The 17,346-nt window shown below is 39.5% G+C and overlaps 1 protein-coding gene across 3 annotated transcripts in view; it reads right to left on the bottom strand.

Moving 5' to 3' along the window:
• Positions 1-6,820: 6,820 nt before the first annotated feature.
• Positions 6,821-17,346, bottom strand: part of LOC120075044 (kinesin-like protein KIN-7C, mitochondrial) — a 21,740-nt gene continuing 11,214 nt past the window's right edge. The window contains exons 10-22 of one of the 3 annotated variants that reach the window (XM_039028194.1): positions 14,488-14,592; positions 14,246-14,353; positions 13,915-14,064; positions 12,952-13,134; positions 12,524-12,694; positions 11,849-12,088; positions 10,951-11,091; positions 10,743-10,868; positions 10,528-10,578; positions 10,363-10,410; positions 9,995-10,285; positions 9,251-9,895; positions 6,821-7,127 (exon numbers count right to left, since the gene is read on the bottom strand). In XM_039028194.1, the coding sequence (XP_038884122.1) occupies positions 7,110-7,127; positions 9,251-9,895; positions 9,995-10,285; positions 10,363-10,410; positions 10,528-10,578; positions 10,743-10,868; positions 10,951-11,091; positions 11,849-12,088; positions 12,524-12,694; positions 12,952-13,134; positions 13,915-14,064; positions 14,246-14,353; positions 14,488-14,592 (2,277 nt within the window). In that variant the 3' untranslated portion in view covers positions 6,821-7,109. Of the gene's footprint in view, positions 7,128-9,097; positions 9,896-9,994; positions 10,286-10,362; positions 10,411-10,527; positions 10,579-10,742; positions 10,869-10,950; positions 11,092-11,848; positions 12,089-12,523; positions 12,695-12,951; positions 13,135-13,914; positions 14,065-14,245; positions 14,354-14,487; positions 14,593-17,346 lie in introns of those variants that run through there. The other 2 variants (XM_039028192.1, XM_039028193.1) reach the window with 2 other exon arrangements.

Below are 17,346 nucleotides of genomic sequence, written 5' to 3'. Positions count from 1 at the left end.
GTAGCGGGCAAGCCATTGATACTGTACATTGCAGCGTAAGAGAGATCACTGGGGGCACTATTGGCACAAGAAAGAGAAAAGGGAAAAGAACGCGCTCTCTATTACTTAAGTAGGACCCTGAATGGATCTGAGAGAAATTATTCCCCTATAGAGAAGATGTGCCTTGCGCTCTTCTTCGCCATAGACAAGTTAAGGCACTACATGCAGGCCTTCACAGTCCACTTAATTGCGAAAGCTTATCCCATCAAGTACGTCTTATCCAGGCCGATCATCTCAGGACGTTTAGCCAAGTGGGCAATCATGCTTCAACAGTACAACATTGTTTATGTACCGTAAAGGGCAGTTAAAGGGCAGGCATTGGCTGATTTCCTAGTTGATCACCCAGTTCCATCGGATTGAGAGTTAAGTGAAGACTTGCCCGATGACAAAGTTCTCTTCACAGAAACCTCAGGGTCGTGGGTCATGTTCTTTGATGGTGCGGCATGAAAAAGTGGTGTGGGGGCAGGTATCGTCCTCATTTTGCCAGAAAAGCACATGCTGCCTTATAGCTTCGCACTTGCCGAGTTATGCTCAAACAACGTCGCTGAATACCAAGCCTTGATAATTGGTCTCCAAATGCCTTAGAGATTGGAGTAGCTTGTATAGAAATCTTCGGTGACTCAAAGTTGATAATCAATGAACTCTTATGACAGTACGAGGTGAAGCATGATGACTTGAAACCCTACTTCACTTACGCTTTCCAGTTGATGGAGAAGTTTAAAAGCGTGGCGTTGGAACATGTCCCGAGGACAGAGAACAAGAAAGCGAATGTCTTGGCAAACCTAGCCATTGCCTTAACGGACCTGGATAATGTGCCCCTTAATATATCGCTTTGGCGGAGATGGGTTGTACCTCCGGTTGGGACTACATATGGGGAAACAAATGTGATATCAGTCTATCTAACCGACGAGGAAGACTGGCGGCAGCCCATCATAAATTACCTTGAGCATGGAAGGCTCTCGGATGACCCCCGTCGTAAAAACGAGGTTCGCAGGAGGGCCGCGCATTTCATTTACTAAAAAGGGGTCCTATACCGTCGATCCTTTGAAGGACTTTTCCTTCGATGCCTCAGTAAAGAAGAGTCAACGAAGGCTTTGGAGGAAGCACACTCAGGCGTCTGCAGCACGCATCAAGCTGGACCAAAGCTACAATTCCAGTTGAAAAGAATGGGTTACTATTGGCCGGGAATAATCCAGAACTCAATGGATTATGCAAAGAAATATGAAGCCTGTCAATATCACGCAAATTTCATTCATCAACTGCCCGGGCCTCTACATCCGACCATAGCCTCGTGGCTTTTCGAAGCATGAGGGCTTGATCTGGTCGACCCTATAACACCTAAGTCATTAGTAGGGCACTCATACATCCTCGCAGCCACTGACTACTTCTCAAGATGGGCTGAGGCTGTCGCGCTAAGGGAAGCTAAGAAAGAAAACGTGGTGGATTTTATCCGCACTCATATCATTCATCAGTACGGTATTCCCCATCGGATCGTGACAGATAACGAAAGACAATTCTCCAACAGTTTGATGGACAGGTTGTGTGAAAAATTCAAATTCAAGCAGTACAAGTCATCCATGTATAACGCCGCTGCAAATGGGTTGGTTGAGGCATTTAACAAGACATTGTGCAACCTACTGAAGAAAATTGTTTCCAAGTCGAAGAGAGATTGGCAGAAGAAGATCGGTGAAGCGTTGTGGGCTTATCGCACCACTCATCGTACCCCTACAAGAGTCACCCCATACTCTCTCGTTTATAGGGTAGAAGTTGTCCTTCATTTGGAAAGAGAAATTCCATCGCTAAGAATGGCGGTGCAAGAAGGGTTCACTACAGAGGACAACGCCAAACTGCGGCTCCAAGAGTTGGAAGCACTGGATGAAAAACGATTAGAAACTCAACAAGCGTTGGAATGTTACTAGGCGCGAATGTCTAAAACCTTCGATAAGCATGTAAAGCCTCGGTTCTTTCAAGTCGGTGATCTAGTGCTCACCGTAAGGAGACCAATTATCACGACAAGACATTCGGGGAATAAGTTTACACATAAATGGGATGGGCCCTACGTCGTCAAAGAAGTCTACACAAACAGAGCGTACAAGATAGTTGATCAAGATGGGCTAAGAATTGGCCCAATCAACGGAAAGTTTCTCAAGAAGCTTTACGCTTAACAAATGTAAAAAAAAAACAAAACAAAAAAAGAACAAAATTGTACGAACTATGCTACGACTTGATCCCTATCATTATAAAAGGTACGTAGGCAACTTAAAGAAATTTAAGTTCAGTCGCACATAAATAAAATTAAAAAAAAAAAACATTCTTCTTAAACTACATTATGACTTGATCCCCATCATTATGAAGGGTATGTAGGCAGCTTGAAAGAAACTTCAAGTTCAGTTCAGTTAAAAAAAAAACATTCTTCTTGAACTACATTATGACTTGATCCCTATCATTATGAAGTGTATGTAGGCAGCTTGAAAGAAAATTCAAGTTCAGTTCAGTTTTTTTTTAAAAAAAAATAAAAAATCTTGAACTACATTATGACTTGATCCCTATCATTATGAAGGGTATGTAGGCAGCTTGAAAGAAACTTCAAGTTCAGTCCAGTTTTTTTTAAAAAAAAAAAAAAAAAAAACTTGAACTACGTCATGATTTGATCCCTTTCTTTAAAGGTACAAAGGAAACTTAAAGAAATTTAAGTCTAGTCCATCAGAAGAGGTACGACAACCACGCAAATATGATACTACAAGATTGATGTTGATCATCCCCATTAAAGAATGACACTCCAGATTGAAGATGTTAATCCCTATTGAGGGCAACATAACGGATTGAAGAAGTTCATCCCTCGTAAGGAGCTAGCACAGTAAATAAAAGGCACACGCTTGGAATGCACTTCGTTCTTCTTCGAAATCAAACTCGGATGCTCTTTCATCTTCAAGTTCAGAGGTTTCATCAATGTTTCATCTTCATGCTCAAGTCTGGAGGCTTTTCAATGGCATCTTCATACTCAAAGTCACAAAGTCGAGCTCAATGTGAAGATTCATCGATGCTTCGTCAAACTCAAGTGCGGAGGATTTACGGATGCTTCAAGCTCAAATGCAGAGGATTCATCGATGATTCTCCATCTTCAAGTTCAAGATTGGTGTGCATGACCTCACTTCCATCTTCAAGTTCAAGATTGACGTGCATAGCCCCACTTCCATCTTCAAGTTCAAGATCGGTGTGCATGGCTCTACTTCCATCTTTAAGTTTAAGATTGGTGTGCATGGCTCCACTTCCATCTTCAAGTTTAAGGTCGGTGTGCATAGCTCCGCTCCGTCTTCAAGTTCAAGGTCAATGTCCATGGCTCCGCTCCATCTTTAAGCTCAAGATTGGTGTGCATGGCTCCGCTCTATCTTTAAGCTCAAGATCGGTGTGCATGGCTCCGCTTCATCTTCAAGTTCATGGTCAGTGTGCATGGCTCGGTTCCATCTTCAATGAGTTAGTTTACAAAATCATGATGCAGCTTCGCTTCATCTCCAAATTCTAGCGTGGTTCGCTTCATCTTCAAAGTCATGGCATGGCTTCACTTCATCTCCAAATTAATGGTACGACTTCGCTTCATCTTCAAAATGTTGGTGCAGTTTCGCTTTATCTCCAAAGTCTTGCATGGTTCGCCTCATCTTCAAAGTTGTGGCGTGGCTTCACTTCATCTCCAAACTGATGGTGCGACTTCGCTTAATCTCCAAAGTCATGGTGCGGTTTCGTTTCCTCTCCAAAATGTTGGTACAACTTCACCTCTTCTCCAAAATTGGTGTAGCTTCGCTTCCTCTAAAAAAATGTGGGTGTGGTTCCACCTCATATGCGAGAACAAGTTTGGTTTGTCAAGCTTTACCTCATATGCGAGGACAACTCTGGTCCGTCCAGCTCCGCCTAGTACGCGAGATTGACTCTAGCCAATCTGACTCCGATCAAAAGCTTGATGGCATATTCTTCTAATCTTCAAAGTTTGATGGCATATCCGCCTCATCCTCAATACTCAATGGCATATTTCCTTTATCTTCAAATTTTGATCAAGGAGTAACATAACAAGGTAGACTTTATCGGGATCCTCCCTAGGGTGAAAGCATGGGAGAGTTGTAAGCCTTGCAGGGCCCCTCCCATGACATTCAGGATATGCGAATGGTACTACAAGGTAGACCTTATCGAGATCCTCCCTAAGGTGAGAGCATGGAAGAGTTGTAAGCCTTGCAGGGCCCCTCCCATGACGTTCAGGATATGTGAATGGTGCTACAAGGTAGACCTTATCGGGATCCTCCCTAGGGTGAAAGCATGGGAGATTGTAAGCCTTGCAGATCCCCTCCCATGATATTCAGGATATGCAAACGGTGCTACAAGGTAGACCTTATCAGGATCCTCCCTAGGGTGAAAGCATGGAGCCTTGCATGGCCCTCCTATGTCGTTTAGGATATGCGAATGGTGCTACAAGGTAGATCTTATCGGGATCCTCCCTAGGGTGAAAGCATGGGAGAGTTGTAAGCCTTGCAGAGCCACTCCCATGACATTCAGGATATGCAAACGGTGCCACAAGGTAGACCTTATCAGAATCCTCCCTAGGGTGAAAGCATGGGAGAGTTGTAAGCCTTGCAGGGCCCCTTCCATGACATTCAGGATATGTGAACGGTGCTACAAGATAGACCTTATTGGGATCTTCCCTAGGGTGAAAGCATGGGAGAGTTGTAAGTCTTGCAGGGCCCCTCCCATGACATTCAGGATATGACAACGATGCTACAATGTAGACCTTATCGGGATCCTCCCTAGGGTGAAAGAATGGGAGAGTTGTAAACCTTGCAGGGCCCTCCCATGACGTTCAGGATATGCGAACGGTGCTACAATGTAGACCTTATCGGGATCCTTCTTAGGGTGAAAGCATGGGAGAGTTATAAGCCTTGTAGGGCCCCTCCCATGACGATCAGGATATGCAAACAGTGCTACAAGGTAGACCTTATCGGGATCCTTCCTAGGGTGAAAGCATAGAAGAGATGTAAGCCTTGCAGGGCCCCTCCCATGACGATCAGGATATGCAAACGGTACTACAAGGTAGACTTTATCGGGATCTTCCCTAGGGTAAAAGCATGGGAGAGTTGTAAGCCTTGCAGGGCCCCTCCCATGACGATCAGGATATGCGAATGGTGCTAAAAGTAGACCTTATCGGGATCCTCCCTAGGGTGAAAGCATGAGCCTTGCAGGGCCCCTCCCATGACGATCAAGAAGCATGAACAGGCATATAGTAGATAGACCATACCAAGGTCATCCTACAAAAGACGCGGTTGTACTCCCTTGAGTTGCGCTTTAGAGAAGAAGAGGAAAATGAGAGAAAGGAAAGATTAGAAGAAGAGAAGAGGATGAAAATAATGAAGGGGTTTGGGGTCCTATTTATAGAGGTTTCCTGGGTTCCATAACAAATTAGGAAGTCCAAATTAAATAAAATATTTGATTTAAAATATTAGATTTTTTATCAGATTTCCTAATTTGATTCTATCCTAATTTCAAATTAAATTAAACAAATTTCCTATTTAATTTAATCTTATTAGATTTTGTCCTCAAATTTATCTTCAACTAAGATTTGGACATATTCCAAATTTTATTCAAAGTCAAATTTAAATTGTGGACAAAATCATAAATTAAAATCTGACCATATTCTAAATTTTATTCAAAATCAAAATTGTTGATTAAATTGCAAATAAAATCTCAAATTAAAATTTGGGCATATTCCAAATTTTATCCCAAATCTAAATTATGAGACTTTTATGCTCAAGTCAAATTATTAAAGATAAAATCTCAAATTAAAATTTGGGCATATTCCAAATTTTATCCCACCTAAATCACCAAATCATACTTTTATCCCAAATTATTAAGTCAAATTAAAATTTGGGCATATTCCACATTTTATCCCAAATCCAAATCATCATACTTTTATCCTCAAACCAAATTATTAAGGATAAAATCTCAACTTAAAATTTGGGCATCTTCCAAATTTTATATCAAATTCATCTAAATTTAGGTTCTAAATCAAGTTGTAAGATCTAAAATTCATCCCAAATTAAAATTTGGTCATATTCCAAATTCAAGTATCCTATTGAGCGGATAAGAAAAAAAATCATCTTTTATTCAAATTTGGGCATATCCCAAATTTTATCTTAAATCCAAATCAAATTAAATTGGGACAAAACTCAAAATTTTTCGTAAATTTGGCGATATTCCAAATTTTATCCCAAATTCAAGTTAAACTTATGTACTAAATTCATAGTTTGACTGACACATCAATTGAGGTCAAATTCAAGAACAAATATATTTGGATTTTGATTCCAACTTTATATTTTTCGAGATTCATCCACTCATGTATTGGTTGAATGAGAAATTTTAGACCAATCACAAGTTGTCACGTTATTTACTAAATTAATGATGAAATTCCAAATCATTAAATTTGGGCTCAATTAGGAGTTGACATATGTCCTGAATTGAAGTTGAAGACAAATTTTGATGACGCCACATGGTTTTAGGTTTTATCATGACCGTTGAATCAGATAAGATTAATTGGACCCAATTTGATATTATTATTTAGGTCAAAGTCCAACTAAGTCCAAAAATAGGCTGAATTTGACCCAAATGGCAAATCAGACCTAAATCCGATTAATTGGGACCAAAGGCCAACCCCATGAACCAACCAAGCCCAAGTCCAACTAATTAGGCCCAAAGGCCAGGTCCATGGATCAACCAAGCCCAAGCCCACATGTGAACTCTATAAATAGATAAGCTCTCCTCATTTGGAGGAGGCAGTAATTCTATACTACAGAGAGCTTATAGGGAATTCTCTATAACCATAAGACCCCTCGACTCTGAAGCTGATCACACCTGAAGACTGAAGTCCTTCGAAGATACAAGTATTTTCTACCTTCAGAGAGTCCAGAGAATTCATCAACAAGCAAGTATTCTTCCAAGGCTCCACTCCTAGAAGATAGAAGACCCTTGAAGACACAAAGAATACTCTTCCAAGACTTCTACTTCAAGAACGTTCGATGCTTTTCTTCTTCAAGTCAAGCACATTCACCCAACTGAGAGAGAATCAAAGAATCAAGTATTAGAGATCGAACCACATCGCATCAAATCAACTTCAATATCAACACCAATTCAAGTTCAATTCCACGAAACAAGTTTCTCCGGAAGTCTCGTGTGAACAAGTTCACTTATGTTAATATGAAGGTTAAGTAAGGAAAAAAATTCAAAAAACAATCAAAATTTATAATTCAAAAAAAATCAAAACCAGTGACCCAACCCAGAAAATTTGAGTAGGATTGGGTTGGGTTGGGTTGACCCTTCAAAAATGAATCGGTTCATTTAAAGCCAACCCAAATTTTCGGGTTGGTCCACAAAATTCCTCCAACCCGACCCATGTATACCCCTAAGAGATAATTAGACGATCAAGTACTAGAGATCGAACCATATCGCATCAAATCAACATCAACATCAAAATCAAAATCAAAATCAACTTAAGTTGTTCAAACCCAAGAAACAAGTTTTCTCCAGAAACCTTTCAACTTTAAGAAACAAGTTTTCTCCGAAATCCTCGTACGAACAACAATCCTCTAAAAAATCATCAAGCCCAAAGGCCAATCATCCAAGAAGATCAACAAGCTCAAAGGTCGATCATCCAAGAAAATTAACAAGTCTAAAAGGCCAATCAACTAAGAAGATCGACCACCTCAAAGATTATAGTTTATTTTGAAAACATCAAAAGATTATGTATTAGATATTGTATTTGCTATACAGAAATCAATACATTGATTAAGTTTCTCTGGAACCTGATGCAAACAAATGTGTATGTATCTTTTTTTTTCTTATTTGTTTACGCTCTGCTAGCTTTAAAAAAATGTAGTTACGTTCTGCTTTTATCATTCAAGTATATTGTAAGCTTCATCAATGGCGTCGCATACGATGGCAGGCGGAATGAAAACAGTGGATGCCATGACTTCATGGTTGCAGATATATTGGTTCTGATGGATTGCACATTACAAGGATTCATTAACTATATTCAAAACAAGTTCATCTCTGGTGATCATTTTATCACTCGATTAATAATGTATAGGAATGAATCTAACTAGTCCAATATAATCAAAATTATCGAAGACAAGGATATATTCTGGTTGTTGTCTATTTTGCTATGGGGCATGGTGGATGGTCTCTACGTTGTGGTTGATTATTGTGACATTAATTACATGGGTGTTGAAACTACATTGTGTTTGAAAGATAACCTGAAGAAGTTGCAAAGGTCTACGATTGGAAGAAAAGAGCCCAAATTTATGGATTTTGTTGATTTTGATTCTGATTCTCCAATTATGTTAAAGGTTGTCTATCTTCTTGCATTGAGAATAGTTTTGAATTTATAACCATTAGGTCAAACAAGTCTTTTGGTATTAAATGCAAAGCAGATTCTTGTAATTGGGTTCTCAAGACTTCTCACCATTTAGACAGTAATTTGTGAGTTGTTGGAAAATTTATTATCAGTCATCGATGTTCTATTGATGCTGTCAAGAATGACCATAGGCAAGCCACATCGTTTATTGTAGGTGTGTGTTAAGTCTATTTTAAAGATTAATGATATGATACAGTTTCTCGCCCTTGTGATGTTGTTACTTATATGAGGAGAAAGCATGGTGTAAACATTAGCTACGGTAAAGCTTGAAGGGGTCGAGAACTAGCTTTAAATTTTGTCAAAGGATTTGCTAAAGCTTCATATGATCTCATCCCTGCCTTCGCTACTGCACTAATCGAGAAGAACCCAAGTGTATTTGTTATACTATACACCACCATTTACTTTTTATGCATCTATTGTATTTGTAAGCCACTTATATGTGAGAAGAACTAGCTCTGAGAGTTTACCAAATCATAGGGACTAATTCAAACTCTCTTCAAATTACATGGACCAAATTTACAATTTAACTAAAAAAAAAAAAAGAAAAAAGAAAAACCCGAGTTGTAGTTGCTCGTGATTTCATATACCAAGACATCGAGGCACTAAAATAGCTGTAAAAATAGATTTGATGTGCAGACTTTATCCATTCATTGAGTTTTAACTGACGTTATGTGAAAGGTTATAAAAAAACCATATTTTACCATTTTTTGCATGTAATAATAATAGCATACAATATCAACGATCTTGTTTGAATGAAATTCATACCTTCATTTGGGAAACAAAGCTTTCCAAATCTCTACTACATCTGATCCTCTCTTTCTTATTTCCAGCTCTCATTTCATCAACAAATACGACATCGTCTTCCGATGGTCTGTTAGAGACGCCATTGGATGAGATATAACCATTATTAGCTCGGCCTTGTAAAAGGTAGGATGGACGAACTCTCTCAAATGACATATCTTCGATATTTAGTTCAGACTTTCTCATTTTGGCAAATAGCCCCCACATATTTGCTAGTTCATTTTCCATATCTTCTCCGTGGCGCTTTGCCTCTTCGAGTCTTCGATATAGCTCAGCTTCTCTTTGATCTCTATCGAATATTGCCTTCTCAAGTGCAGCTTCTCTCTGATATCTAGCACTACCAGTATGGTGCTTTGAATCATAAGATCTTTGTGCACAGCATGATCTGCAGTAACTGTCCTTAGCATTTGTACGGTCACCAGCAAGTTTGGCATTTTCATAAGAAAGTTTGGTAACTTCTTCAGCTAAGTTTTGGAGCTCAATTGCAGCAGCTGAAGCTAACTCCTTTGCATATGAAGCTTCTTCAGCAAGTTTACGACTCTGAATCTCGAGACCTTCCTTTTCTTCAATCAGTCTCACCTTCTCTTGCTTCAAATTTTCTATCTCAGCCTACATTAAAATAATATACGCTTTTATAGCAACAAAAACAGAAGAAAAGAAGTATGGCAGAAGCACATGATCGAATAACTGTTTAGCCTGGGCTGTAACCTGCATAACTTGGGAATGACAAAACTTGTCGCTGTTGCAATCTTTAATGTCGTCCAGGGTCAAAACTCTATTCAAGCTCATGACACTAGTCGGGGTGTTTTCTTCGGCGTATTTATCCTCCCATGGGCTGTATTTATGCCGTGTTTCGACCTTTGTCCGTATACAGTAGTTTGGAAGATGCTGGGAAGCCTCATCATCTTCATTTTTTTGAGAATTGCTTGAGTGATTCTGGGATGATGACCCTTGCTGCACCCTTAAAATTGCCTCCTGCAACTCAGCATTTTCTGCTGTCTACAAAAAAATAGAAAATAAGTAAAAAAAAAATGAAATAAAGAAAAACGAAATGATGAGAACTTTAGCAAGCTTACCTTTATCTGCAGCTGCTCCTGAAGTATCCTATTGTCTGCCGATTTAATCTTCAAGCCAGGTCCACAGAGAAAAGGGCGACTTGGTGTCATTTTTTTTAACCAACAAAGATTTAATATTTTAACACCATTTAATATAATTTATATCAGGAAAAGAAGATGACGAACCTCGAGTTCAAAAATTTTTTCATTAAGTTGAGCAGTAAGCTTTGATAAGGCCTACATTAAAGTAGAAAAACTCTAATTAGAGTGATGTTAGAGAAAAAAGTACCTTGGAAGAAAATAAAAACACAACAAATTAGAACAGAGCACAGGCATGTAAAGTTGGACCACCCTCTGGTTCAGATTAAACTACAACGGCATCTCTAAGCACACGCAATTACCTGACTCAATTCAATGCTACTTGACATTTGCGGTGACAATTCAACAGATCCAATCATACGTTGCTCCAAAACTCGTATTTGAAGCTTCTTTTCACTTATTTCATCCTTCAATTTTTGTACATGTTCCTACATGAACCATAACTATGTTAGGAGCCTTCCAGACTTTATACTTCAACTGTTATTGAGGTCTAAAATTAATATAGAAAACCTTGATTTGGGAATCTTCAGGGTTCCTGGCTGCTTGCTCTGACAGTCTTTTCAGTGAACTAGTACATAAAGCAACCTCCCCAGCCAACATTTTGACTTGCTCACAAAGAAGATCCATCTGGTCAGTAAGAGTAGTCCCAGTCTGGAAAATAAAAGGCAATAACATATTGAGTTTTAGATCACAATGTGTAGCACCATACAAAAGCACGTCACTTGGAAATAAGAATAACCACCTACGATTTATTCCACATCAGATAATTTGAGTCTAAAAATTATTCCAATAAAGTAGGCAATAAGACAACCAAGCATATTGCTACATAGCATAGCAATTTAGCGAACTGGTGGAAATATAAAACAACTAGGTAGTGCCCCAAATATAAAATTTCATCACCTAGACATAGAAGAAAGGGTTAAACCAAGAACCTTCGCATTAATATCCACACATCAAAGTAATAGTCCTTATATGTACAAAAGTTGCAAATTTGAAATCTGTAAATTGTAGGAGACGTTATTGTGAATGCTAGCAACTAGGTTGTTAATTTGTTCAGAGTACCTGAGCCAGGGACAATGCATATTTATACTTTTTATTAGCTTATGGCTACTAGAAAGCCAGGTAATGAACAAGAGAACTATTGAGAAAAAACCGACCACCCAAAATTTTATATTTCCGAAAAAATATTTCTTCTAATAAAGTTCTTCCACATTGTGCAAGGGAGAGTTCTAATAACTTCCTTTGCCTCGTTCATAAAGGAGTGTTGCATACTTTGATTCCTTTACCTTATTCTTTCATGTCGCAGAATTCATTGACCTCTAGAACCTTGCAAATCCTTGTTTTATTTAAAAAGGGGGGAAAATGTAATATTCATTTAATATCATTATGCAGACAGTAATTTCCTCACCGGAGGCAAACGGTGGCCATCCATGGTTGCACCAAATAAGTCACCTGCTTGTGTTCTCTCTTGAGATGAGTAAATAATGGAAGAATCATCTCCCTTTCTGCAAATTGATTTCCTCCTTTCATTCTTCAATTCATCACGTATCATCCGAGTTTGAGAAGCTTTTGAATGAGATGCAGGTGATTCAACAGTAGAACTCCCAGTATCAGTAGTTGATGATGGTCCTATAGCATTCTCGGGCCTCTGCACGGCAAATAATCGGCTTTCAGTTCCCTAACTAGTGTTAGAACTGTTTCTTTACACTAAACAAGGAAGTCACAACCAGAAACTTCCCAAGTAAAATGAATGAGCTGAAGTTTCTGGAACTCGGTTCTAAAACAAATTATTAGAATTGCCTTAACTAACAATTTTATACGTCGAACATTGTAGTCAGTCACTTTAATGTTTACTCGACGTTAAGTATTCAATGATAGAAGTTTCCAAGAAGATGTTGGCACATAATACTGACTGCTATAAGAAAAGAAAGTTTGCAGAATAATAACACAGACACCTCTCCAATTTTATCAAAAAGAGAATATGTGAACATTGAGATTTTAGCAGGTACTATTTACTTGGGAAGTTTTCAGAGCGGCTTTACCAATTGAAGTAAAAAATTAAAATAAAAGATGAAAATATTACTCTGATTTTAAACCAGCCAAGCATTCCACGTTTTCTGTTACTTTTCATATCTTTAACCAAATCATCTAGATTTACGACATCATCTCTTCCATCCACTGAAACCCCAGAAGCACAACTCCCACCATCATCATCATTCAGGTAGTCCCGTTTTCTATCAGGCAAATATGCCAGCTGCAAAAATATAATAATAATAGCAACGAATAAATTAATAAATAATTAGTAACAAAAATTGAGAAGAAAGATATGGCTTCAACTTCCAAGTTCAAAAGTCAGTATGAATAATTTTTATGTAAGAAGAGTCGTATGAAAAATTTGAATGATGAGTCAATGACAACCTTGTTATAAAGCAAAAAAGGCAGAATACAAAGGTAAGTGCATACCAGGTACTGCTTATCCTAAAATGCTAAATTAAAATATTAAATACAGACCTCATCTTCACCAAAAGAATGCCTCCTTCTTTGTCCTGGCTTTTCAGTGACACTTGATGGCAAGGCATTTTTAGTAGAAACTAGGATTAGTTTTGTCAACCTTTGAATTCTCCCCATCAAAGCAGCCTTTGCTTCTTCTTCCTCTTCCAATCTCGATTGTAATTTAACCTGATCAGCTTCCAGCTTTGACATCACATCACACAAGAACACTAAATAAGACAAATTTCTAAAAAAGGGAAAAATATTGCAGCAGCATAAAGCCAAATGAAGCCATTTGGTAAACAAATAAACCACAAACATGTGGCTGCAGGTTAAATAATAATAATTATTATTATTATTATAAATTCTAAAACTAAAAAAAAAAATTAAAAAAAAAAAATAAAAGTAAAAAGTAAAAAGTAAAAAATACTCGACTCCTCTTCCCAACATTCAAACTAAAGCTAGAAGGAGTGTAAGATGATCTATCAAGAAAGAGGCCAAGAGATTCCAATAATTCAACTTTTAAGTTCAGTCCTGCAATGGACCCATTTTAGATCCCTCCATTCTCCAAGACATTTTTTGTCTATAAAATTTGATAAGGAAAACGCCTAGCATGCAGGAAAGAAAAATTATCCATACATAGTAAAAAACATATACGAAGGGGAAAGGTGTTATTTACAAGGCTCCCACCTCCCACAAAAGCTTTTGTGACAAATATGAAAGAATCCTATCTATAATGAATACATCACTGGTCTCATAGGCAGCAGAAATGATAAAATAGTATTAGAGATCATTTGTAATTTTAATTGGAGTTTGTTAACTGTTAGTTTTTGGTAGATTCAGGTAGCTTGTTTGTTGGTTAACTCGATGGTAATTGATTTACCTAATGGGTAACAGCTTTTAGCATCTTGTATTGGGAAGACTTTTGCATAATACTAGATACTTCAGATTAGTATTTTTGGAGTACTGTATCTTAGATGCTACCTGAAGCTTCAAATTAACCAAATCTTCTTGTGTAGACAATGCAGTTGTACTAGGGTTCTCCATTATGCCACGCTTTAATTGCTGAAGCTCCTGCTTTAAACTGGAAATTTCCCTCTGATACTTTTTGATGAGAGATTTCTCATCTATGATCTGAAAAAGGGCATAGTTAATACATGAACTTTTCTATACATGTATAGAATTGAGTAAACACCAATTTGAAAGTCTATGGACTAAATATCCTGTTTATCACAAAAAATTTTATCTTTCACTTCCTTTAGAATAATCTTCCAGGCTCCAGCAAAAGACACCACCAAGACAATACAAAACTTGCCTTATTTTGAGAAGCTTTAATTTCAACACGCTTGCTACGATGTGCAAACTTTAGAGTGTTGTGTGTCTCCTCACTATTGCTAGAGGCAGGGGTCACAGTGCAAATGAGCTAACAAAAGATCATAAAAGATCAGTCAATATATAATAAATAGTGTAACTACTGAAAACGACAGCGTCCGTGTGTGCATTCACAAACAAAGTTTCACAAGTATACAATTTAACAGAATAACTACACCAACATACAGAAATTTTTCCATGACCGCTTAGAGATGACTGCAACAACCGAGTAAGTTTTGAATCTCGATATGGAATGTGAGTTGCTTTTTCATCAGTTAACTTGGAAATCACCTGGCATGAGAGAGATTTTGAAACGTTGGTGCATAATTTCAAATTTGAACAAGTTAGAATAAACAAGATTTACATTAGACAAACAAAAATTAATGTTGGGTTATTACTAGAGATGGACGATGTTCATCCCCTTTCAATATGAGATCTTCAGCCCACTTGGACTCAACACCAGTAACCCATCCTTTTTTTTTCTTAAACCCCTTCCATTTTTATCGTAAGAAACCCCTTCAGACCAATCAAGAGAGGCCATAAATATCTAAACCCTCATGGGCCCACAGAGGGGGGGGTGGGGGGGGAGGGGAAGTGGGGGTGGAACCCTCCCCTTTTCAAGAATTTTTATCATTTTCAAGATAGTCATATTAGGTATATTTGTGAGCAAAGATTGTAGGATTGTGAGCCTGCCTCTCTACGAGAAAACAGTAATTTTATCATTTTCCAAGTCTTGCAGAAAGTCCTTACCTAATGTGGCTCCAAGAGAGTTCAAGTTGCCTCCCAAGGGCATTTCTCAGAGACTCGTGGACCAATCTCCAATGGAGCCCAGTGTAACGGTCATGCTTGTCCAGGGCCTGTTGCCCATGGCCGCATGCCCAATCCAACCCCGAAACTAAATGATGCAGAACGGAGGTATGCCGCCCTCGAGAAGAGATGTTAGCAGTAGTTCACTTGCTTGAGGGCCTGGAGACAGTATCTCTTGGGGCCAGTTCGTGGTACAAGACCGACAATAACTACCATTGTCACTTCTTCAACCAACCGAAGTTGTCGTCCAACAGGCACGGTGGCAGGAATGTCTTAGCGGAGTTTCGACTTCCAATTCGAACATAGACCGGTGAAGAAACAACCAAGCGGCTGACGCTTCTAGCCGAAAGAGCGAACATGCGGCCCTGTGCATGTTCGCACAAGCGCTACAAGCAAGTACGTTGATGCGAACAGTACGAGAAACTGGTCAAAAATCACTTGAAAATGATCAGCAGCGCAGGCCATCTTACAATTGGCCAGGGAGGAAGACACGCCAGTTCTGGGTGGATAGATGATCTACTATATACCAAAGGCAATCGCCTTAACATCCCAGATCCGGGAGTTACGAAGGTCTTGATCGAAGGAGTGTCACGATACACCATAGTGGCAGGACATATGGTTTGGCAGAGTGATTATGCCCTTCTGAAGCAAGGCTATCTATTGGCCAAGTTCTTCGAGATCATGCATGTCGCAATTTACCTTTATGACTTCCTTGTCTGTCAACAAGAATAAGTTGAAAGGGCGAAATAGCGGTGCTGCTGAACCCTACTGTGCCCTCTAGACCGTGAGAGTGTGTCTCTCGACTTCATCACCCATTTGCGCCAAGGTGGGAGAGTTTGAATCGGTCCTTGTTATCATCGACGGTTCTCGAAATATGCCACGTTCGTCCCACGCCGAAAATGTGCACAGCCGTGATGACTGCTCAGTTTTGTTTCAAACACATCGTGAAATTATTGGGGTGTCCCAGAGCAATTGTTAGCGATCGGGACGGAAGATTCACTGGGAACATTCTGGAACAGAATTGTTCAGAATATTGGATCATCACTGAATATACTCCTCTAGCTATCATCCCCAACCGATGAACAGACGGAACGCTTCAACAGTATGCTCGAGGAATATCTGCGTCACTTTATCGACGCTAGGCAGAAGAACTGGTCCAGTTGTTAGATGTGGCTCAGTTCAGCTTCAATAGCCAAGCAGAGTTCCGACGCACCGGAAAAACACCCTTCGAAGTCGTGTGCGGCAGACAGCCACTCATGCCACACTTGGTGGACCACCCTTATGCAGGCAAAAGTCCTCAGGCACATAACTTCACTTAAAGAGTGAGCGAAACCTCTGAGATCGCTCGCGCCTACCTAGAAAGAGCATCGAAGAGGATGAAGAAGTGCGCTGATAAGAAGCGGAGGCCCTTGAGTTTCAAGCTGGGGACAAGGTCCTTGATCAAGCTACGACCGGAAACAGTTTCGTTTCCGAGCCAGAGAGACCAACGGCTAGTAAGGAAATATGAAGGTCCAGTGGAGATAATTGAGAAGGTCGGAAGAACCTCAAATCAGGGTTCAGTTACCCTCATGGATGAAGATTCATCCTGTCATCCATGTGAGTATCCTGAAGTCCTATCATTCCGATCCCCGAGGACGAACAGCGAAACATGCTAAGACGCCCACCGGTCACGATGAAGAGTTCTGCTGAGAAAGAAGTTGCACAAATCCTGGATAAACGTACGCGCCGCATTGGAAAGACCCAGACGCGAACTAACAGAGTTCTTAGTGAAATGGAAGGATCTCCCCGACGAAGAGATCAGTTGGGAGCGGGCCGAAGACTTGAAGAATGCAGCTCCAGCCATTGCAGGTTTTGAACAAGGTCGGTTGACGGGGACGTCAACCAATTAAAGTGGGGAGAATGTAAACGGTCATGCTTGTCCAGGGCCTGTTGCCCAGGCCGCATGCCCAATCCAACCCTTTCTAGCTTACTTTCACATCCTTATTGTATTAGTGTAGTTAGCTTGCTTTCTTTACATTTTCATTGTAAGTGACCACTCGCCCTTTTGCATATGCAAGGGCGCCAGTTGGCTTTTTGTTCAGAATGCACTATATGGGGATAAGACTAACCATCATTTCCTCATACCCGGAGTAGTACTCTATAAAGCCGTTGTTGTTGCTTATTGCTTTCTAGTCTCTACAATCTTTCTTCTTCTTTATTCACACTCACAAATCTTCTTTACGAAAACCTTTTCTCCAA

The sequence above is a fragment of the Benincasa hispida genome, chromosome 4 (assembly GCF_009727055.1).
Source record: "Benincasa hispida cultivar B227 chromosome 4, ASM972705v1, whole genome shotgun sequence".
Taxonomy (NCBI): Eukaryota; Viridiplantae; Streptophyta; class Magnoliopsida; order Cucurbitales; family Cucurbitaceae; genus Benincasa; species Benincasa hispida.
This window is presented reverse-complemented; position numbering and strand designations above follow the sequence as displayed.